We start from the raw sequence: 7,939 nt of genomic DNA on the forward strand, positions 1-7,939 counted from the left end.
CTGGTCCTCGGTCCTGCTGCATGTAAGACTCACTTAAAAAACTTAAGAAATGAAAAAAAGGGGCCACGGCCACCGCCGCAAATTTGGCGACTGGGTATTTCGAGAGGTCTCCCAGTGACGCCGCGTGCACCAACGTGGGGAACTGCTCAAACCTGTTAGTCTGGGAACCTGAGTTCACCCATGTTCTCACAAGGTTACTGAAAGTGTGTTAGTCTTTCTCATCACCGATGTCTGCAAAAGTTCTTTCTCATGAACTCGATTCACCCCATCGGACCCCCTCTTCGGCAGCGTCTTGTGGACTCCAGACACAGAGGTGGGCAGTGCCGAAGCAGGTTCTCACGTTACACAGACACAGCCCCCACTCGAGCGCTTCCCTTTCAACTGTCTGAAGAGCACTGAAAAGGACCCAGGACTGAGGGATGTCACTCTCGAGAGGCTCACTGTATTCTTCTCAGCCCTGACACAGAGGCCTTACAAGAAGGTATAGCTACGATATTTAAAAGGAACAAGTGACTATTTTATCTTGTGTTGGTGTCTCGACACTGTGCGAGTCTTACAGAACTTTCTTTAGCACTACTCGGTGGCGCAGCGTGGGGAGGGCCCCGCCAGAGAAAGCACCTTCACGCCTGCGATCTCGATCATGAACATGGCAGCGCCGAGGACGTGCCCTGCGTGGTAACACCAGAACTTGATCCCCGCCACCTCCTTAACTTCGTGGAAGTTGATGGTCTCGATCTTGTCCATGCTCTCTTCCAAGTCGGTCTCAGTGTACAGCATGTCGTCTGCTGATATGTTACTGTTTGGAAAGATGCGCACAAAAAGAATTAGGGCCAAGACTAAGTCTGCGGCTGACACAGGAAGATACTGTGCGGCTGATGCTACCTAGAGGACATTTTGGGTATTTTTGTCCTCTGGGATTATAGTAAAACGCTAAGTGTGTATAGCTACAAAGCTTTTTTTAAGCAAAGGCCATGATATATTATGGCAAAGCACTCTTCAGGATACTATTTCTCAATCTTTTTTTTTTTTTTTTAAAGATTTTATTTATTTGTGCATACAGAACTGGGGTACAGGCCAGAGGCTCAGGGGCGACGAGAGGCTTCACCAGAGACAGAGTGGGGAGCAGAACAGGCAGATCTACGCAGTACACTGCTGAAGGGAGCAGCGGGGGGGTCAGGAGAGGTCTGCCGCCCATGTGGTCACCTCAGGGGCAGGCAGGGATCGAACTCATGCGGAAGTGGCCTTAGCTTTTCAGTGCTGTGCCTCAACCCGCTGCGCCACCAGAGGGCCTATTTCTCAATCTTTTAAAAAAGATTTATGTATGTATGTATAGAAGAACTGGGGGATAGGCCAGAGGTGGGGGGCGGGGGGTGAGAGGGTTCACCAGACACAGATTCACCAGATCTGCAGACCAGGCAGAGTGGTTGAAATCCACTGCTGAGGGAGCAGCGGGGAGACAGAAGTCCACTGCACCATGTAGGTCACTCCCTCGCTGGTTTCGAACTCGTGCTGAGTGGCTGCAGACAGCCTCACAGTGCTGCACTTTAACCCGTTGCGCCACCAGGGAGGGCCCTCAATCTTTTCTTCTGCCCCACTTCTCCTAAGAGACTCATTCATATATAGCAAACCGCAGAGTCTCACACTGGGGTGTGGAAAGATTTCTCTGTACCTAGCATAACTTTTCTTCTGGAAATTACGCTACATACTGCCAGTAAGGCAAGAAAGAGCAGCAGCTAAGGACACAGACTCCAGATAGCAGATCACTTGAGTCCAGAACTAGCTCTGACTTTCTATGGCCACCAAAGGCAAATTACGTATATAACCTGTCAGTGCCTCAGCGTCATCACCCGGAAAACGGGCTAGGAAGCCCAGAACATAAGGCTGTATGATAAATGCTTAATATAAGTTAAGAGCTAAAGACTATGGCACACGGTAAACACTAAGGGGTAACAGATAATTATTACTAAGAATAACAACTTCATTGTTTTATAATCACATATGAAGAATGATAAATTGCATGTAAGCTATCCCGGAATCGACATGTTCATCTCTACACTTCTGAAGGCCGTAGGTGTCGTGACATGCCCCAGACTTTCTGGAGCACATTTTCCTCCTGCAATTAGAAGAACTGTCCCTAGGGAACCTTTCATGTCGGACAGTCAGTTTGCTTTGATCACATAATCTAAAATAAGATTTCAACATGCATCACCGTATAATATAGTTGGTACTAAATTTACTATGAACTTCTACTTATAGTATATTGCAATCATGTAACTCACTGAAATTACCAAGATTTATTTATTTTAAAAAGTATTTATTTATTTTTGTGCAGATGACCTGGAGTACAGGTCAGAGATGTGGTTGGTGGGGTGGTGGGGTGGTGATAGGATTCACCAGAGACGGAGTGGGGAGAACAGGTGCTGAGGGGAGCAGCAGACGAGATAGGAGAGGTCTGCTGAGCCATGTGGGTCATTCCCTGGCTGGGGACCTCAAGCCATCACAGTGATGGCAGAGGGACTTAACCCTGAGGCCACCAGGGAGGCCCCGGAAACTGCCAAGATTTAAAAGGATGTAAAAATACATGAGGGCTGTCAGGCTAAGAGGTGCTGGGTACACTGGGTTCCCTGGGTACCTTGATGAAGCGTTACTGAGTAACTAAACCAAAGACATCCCTGTGAACAAGAGATTGCCTCACTTCAAAACCCAAACGGTCCCTGACTTGATGCAAATGGCACATAAAACCCACCAAAGTCATTTACCTAACTTTGACGTAATCGGAAAGAAGCCACCTGTAAATAGCTTTTGTGGCATGAGTCATAAATGTTCTCCCTTTGAAACTTGTCTTCTGTAGGAACCAGGGCAACGCTCCACAGTGATCCAAATGGAAACTGAAAAGGAAACAGAGACCGGTCACCTCTAAGACAGCCGCTGTCACTGTGGTGTGGCACTCTGCAGAAAAGCTCTGCGGACCGTCACACCCTCAACAGGAAGAGAGAGAGCAGTGATGCTCTGAGACTCCGGACAGCCACGGCTGTGGTGCGGAGGGAGGACAGCGCGTCGGGTCTAGTGGGAGAACATTCAAGTGGGTCACGTGGGTCTGAACGTTACTTCTATCGCGACAGGGAACAGATCCCAAACTGCCGTCAGCTCCGGCCTGCCGGCAGCGCTCGTGGCAGGAGCTGCCGCTTGGTGTTCCCAGGTGAAGGCCCCGAGGAGACGCGCCAAAGCAGTGGCCTCCAGGAGACACTGCAGCTCAGAGGCTCCCTGGCCTCGAGTGTCACAGCATCAAAGCTCGTGTGTCTCCTCGGTGCTCCAAACCGGCAGGTACATTTCCACAGTAAACCCCTCCGACCTGACCTGCGACAAGCCCTGGAGCGCAGAACCTTGCACTTAATGTGGTAACCAGTGAGCTCTGTAGTAGACGTCCTTGGGAATCAGAGTTGTTGACAGAAAAACACTCACTGACTGATGAGGAGGAGATCAATCTCGGCCGGGTCAATTAAGTCGATGTATGGGAGAGCGTCCATTCCTTCCAGGCCGGGGTGGATCCCACAGTCCAGCTGGAAAGGCGGGATAAAGTTGGGTAAGGACCACCGTCTCCTGCACTTTTTATTAAAATCCACTCGACAGACAGGCAGTATTTGCAAGCGCCGCTAGCCAGCACTCGGAGCGCTCTGACTACAGGCGGCCGGCAGCACTGGCAGCCACTCCCCGCTCGGCTCCAGCGCAGCCCGGGCAGGCCGCGGCGCGCAGAGAAGCTGTCCTTCCGGGCGGCTGTCCGGTCCCTCGCACATCAGTGAGCTCTTCCTCAAAGCTTCTGCTATCAGAAGCTGCATGGGAAGTGTGCGTAAGTGCCAGGTCTACGCCTACCAGAGCTAAGTGTGAAGCGGCGATGCTCAGGAGCGGGAAGCTTCCCTAAGCACTTTAAGGCATTAGGGAATGAGTTGTTTTTTAACAGTTTGTTTTTCAACATGTACAGTTAGAGAACAAAACTCCTAACCGCCAGTCATTACTGAGTTATATGCTCGTTTTTTCGGCTTCACAATGAAATTAACACAGTGAATAGTAAGAAGGCAGCCTGACACCTGCTTGTCTTCTGAGGCTGGGCGCTACAGGAGGTTCCTCTTCTGAGGAACATGAGGCGCCCTGAACTGACTTCCTGAGGTACCTGAGAACCCCCTCTTCTAAGCCCATCCTCCATGTAAGGCAGGGGGCTCAGAGCACCTGCCCAGCCTGGGACTCTAAGGCGAACTCAGTCTCTGCAGGCGTGAGGGGGCGCTACACGTGTCTGGAACTCGGCTCCTTGGGGGCCTCCACAGGGCGGTTAGGATGACAAGTCCCTCAAAATGTAAAGAAGCAGCCATTCAGACCATCCAGTTGACAACTTACAATTCTAGAATATAGTTCTCCAGTTTACTCGACGTCCTGCCAAGTTACTACGGAGAGGTGTTTTAATTTCCACATTAACATGATACAGTGCAGACGACATATACCAACTATGACATTTTCCTGGGAGCTGAAGACACTCAAGCAGAAAAGCCAAACATCCCATGCAGACCACTAATTTGACTATGAAATCCTACTCACCATTATTTTCCTTCCTTTGAACTCCAGAATAATACATGATCTTCCTACTTCCTGTCCAGCTCCACTGTAAACATTTAAGGCGAGTCACATAAATGATTCAAAGACTATCAATACCAAGTCCCACACGTTCAGGCTCTTTTACACCTTGAACGACGCCTCCCTGATGCCAGCACCCACTCGAGGCAGGTAAGATCCCGAAAAACCACACCAGGGAGGGCAGCGTCAGTAGGGGAAAGACAAACCCCCACGTCTGGATTTCAGGGACTCTGGGCTAAGTTGTGATGTATTTAAAACATAGACGAACCCATAAGCATCTCAAAATTCCTTCAGTTTGAGATCATAATGCGCAGTAGCTTGCATTTACATAAGACTTACCATACCTGTGAAGCTCCTCTCTTCTACCCTGTTGTCTCAGTAAGTTTGATACCATGTAGCAAGACATCTAAGTTAGTGAGACTTGATGTGGCTCCGGTGGCCACAGACACACCAACACACCTGCTTTCCAACTCCCTCCCTGTCCCTGATGCCCTTCCCAGCCTCACTTGCTTACTGGACAGTCCCACCGCAGCGAGATGCCTGCCTCAGAGGCCCTGACAAGGCGCTTGGACCTAGGCCCAACGAGATCCAGGCAGACGGCATCCGTAAAGAAAATTCAACAGCCCGCGCCGTCGGCCCTGGCCCTCCGCTCCCAGTGGGGCCGCGGGCACCCTCTTTCCTGTAGTGCCCAACTTGTTTTCTCGTAGTTTCCATAGCAGCTACTTCTAACTTCCCCCTTTCCTCACATCGGGGCGTCCGTCCTCCTTACCTGGGGCACTGGCCTTCGCCCACGTCCAGATGTGGGTTGCTGGCCCATTCCTCCACTTACAACCCACTCGTCCCCTCATCTCTGTCTCCTGGGCCAGGGAGTGGAGCTTTGTTGTCTAAGCTCTCATCATTGCTCCATGGTTCTGGGCTCCCGCCAGGACGAGCTCTCTGCTCGTTACTAGAGGATTTCTACATGCCAGTCATGGGCACTCCCAAATGAAAGTCCCTGAAGTTGAGCCCCTTTTGTCCCTACTGGACCTTCCTCCGGGCCTCTGCTCCCGCCCCTGCACCCCCTGGGCCCTGCCTCCTGCTGCTCTTCTCCAAGCCCTCTTCCCAGAGTGTCCCTCACGGCAGCCCTGCAGCTGGGAAGAGCCCTCCAGGCCTGGTCTTACGGGCCTCGGAGGCTGAGCCCCCACACTCTGGTGCACGTCTGGGCTTCTAGGTCAGGCCCCACCCTGTCCAGCTGGTTTCCTCTCAGGTGCCTTCACTTCCTGCGGCCTCTGTCCACCTGTATGAGGAGCTCAGACTGTCCTGGATGCCAGGCCTCTGACACTCCGGGCGCTCAGTACCTTGGGACGTCACACGGACCCTGCAGTCAAGCACATGGAGCTCGTCTCCCCTCCAGATGCGTCCACGTGCTCCTCTTTGTCCCCGGAATTCTCTGCCCTCAGTGCCAGGTTCCCACGCATCATGTGGGTCTCGGTCCAGGCAAGGCTCAAGGCCTGGTCATGACCACCTCTTCTCACACACCTCCCACACCACCCCCCACTACATGAAGTTACTGTTTCTATTCAAACGGAAGCTCCTAAGCACAGACACCAGCTACTGCAGTCACCGCTGAGTGGTGCGGTGCTGGACACGCGGCCAAGTGGGTTTACTGACGAAGCCCCTTCCACCCCGACTCAGTAGAAGGAGCAGCTCAGAGTCACAGACTGTGTGGCCCAGTCCTAAGGCCTGTCTGGACCAGGCAAGTCTGTGGCGACACTGGATTAGTGGATGCGGGGTTGGGGGGTGGCAGGGGGAGTGTGTGCCTGCTAGTGGAACAGGGTTCTTCTAGCATGATGAAAATGTTCTGGATTAAGTCGTGGCCACGTTTATGTAACTCTGTGAACGCAGAAAAGCCACTGACTGGCACACTGTAATGAGTTGTACGTGCATTTTCTCTCAATTAGGCAGTTATAAAATGACAAAGCTCTATTTCCTCAGGACCCGCCCATCTCCTGTAGGGAGTTAACAGGACCCATCACCAGAGCACAAAGAATGGGGGCCATCCTCCCTGCCCTGGCCCCCCCCCAATATCTGAAAGCTATAAAATCCCAAAGATTTCGTGCCCCCACTCTAACATTCCTTTCCAACCTGCTGCTGCTCATTTCACACATTCCAAGTTCTGGCTGCTTATGGCGCTGATAATTTCATGAACACCCCAGTGGACTCCTACTGCCTCTAGCCTTTACTCTCCCGCCACTTGGCTGCTTAGGAGGGATCCCCGTGATCTCGTGACACTACGATAGAGCCCCACTTGACCCTTCAGTGGCTTACAGGCATGAGAAAGGCCGACAGGCGCTGCAGAGCCTGGACCCCAGGGCCTCTCCCACCTGCCCTGCCACCTGTGAGCCACAGCCGCACACTGACCACTCTCAGTTCAGCGCCTGGACCATCCTGGCCGTCTCTAAGCCCACGCTTCGTGGCTCCAGGAAGCAGGAGACGGCATTCTCTCTCCCATCTCAGAGGCCCCTTTTCTGGAGCCTCCAGCACACAGCGCAACCCTCCCTGGGCTCAGCTACCATTGCTCAGCACTATCTTCCCCCGCACCGGGAGAGGAGCTAAATTACTTCCACAGGAGGAACAGAAGCAGGGAGGTCGCTGTGCTAGTGAGGGACCAGCATCAGGTGTCAGGCCTGACATCAAGGCAGGGGTCCCTTACTGCAACCTCTCTCTGGAGCGCTTTCTTTGCCCTCTTCTTTTGCCTTGCGAGGGTCGCCTAGCCCTAGCCCTCTAGGCCTTACTTGCACTCCCAGGGCCGGTGTGTGCCTGACACCGGCTGTGTCTGCTCAGCCCAGGGGCTGACAGGTGCGCTGAGCAGTGGCAGATGCAGGGTGCTCAGGGCTGCGGTCTAGCCGTCCCCAAAGGGCACATTCCCTGGCTACTCGGCGAGCACCAAGCCTGGGTGTGGGTGCCTCTCTCGGCCAGAATCCCCTCGAGGCGGTGTCGCCTGGGTCACCGCTCTGCAAGCCCAGCGCGGCCCTGGGCAGAACGGGCAGTCTTTCCCCGGCCCCGCTGTCCCCTCCCCCACGTCCACCCCGCCGCTCTGGCGGGGTCGGGGCCACCCTGGCGCTCGCGCGGGCGCCCGAGATGCCGGCCCGGGCGTGAGGAGCAGGCTCGGTTCTGCCGACCAGGTCCTCGGCCCGAGGCGACCACCTTTCGCCTCAGCGGTTACCCCGGGGCTGGCCGTCCTCGGCCGGCGGCGCCCGGCGGCCCCACGCCAAGGGAGCTGCCGAGAGGGAGGAAGGGAAACTCCCGCGCAAGCGGCGGCCCGACCGGCCAGCGG

General features: G+C 53.7%; 1 protein-coding gene across 1 annotated transcript in view; it reads right to left on the reverse strand.

The window, feature by feature from the left end:
• The window catches only part of CPSF3 (cleavage and polyadenylation specific factor 3, 73kDa), a gene marked incomplete at its 5' end in the record, with an annotated part of 22,967 nt that extends 18,302 nt beyond the window's left edge, over positions 1–4,665 (reverse strand). Inside the window, 4 exons of the mRNA XM_012727370.1 lie at positions 619–796; positions 2,760–2,888; positions 3,463–3,560; positions 4,588–4,665. Coding sequence (XP_012582824.1) covers positions 619–796; positions 2,760–2,888; positions 3,463–3,560; positions 4,588–4,665 — 483 coding nt within the window. The remainder of the gene's footprint in view (positions 1–618; positions 797–2,759; positions 2,889–3,462; positions 3,561–4,587) is intronic.
• Between the last annotated feature and the right edge of the window lie 3,274 nt (positions 4,666–7,939).

The sequence above is a fragment of the Condylura cristata genome, unplaced genomic scaffold (genome assembly GCF_000260355.1).
Source record: "Condylura cristata isolate star-nosed mole 26May11 unplaced genomic scaffold, ConCri1.0 scaffold00020, whole genome shotgun sequence".
NCBI lineage: Eukaryota > Metazoa > Chordata > Mammalia > Eulipotyphla > Talpidae > Condylura > Condylura cristata.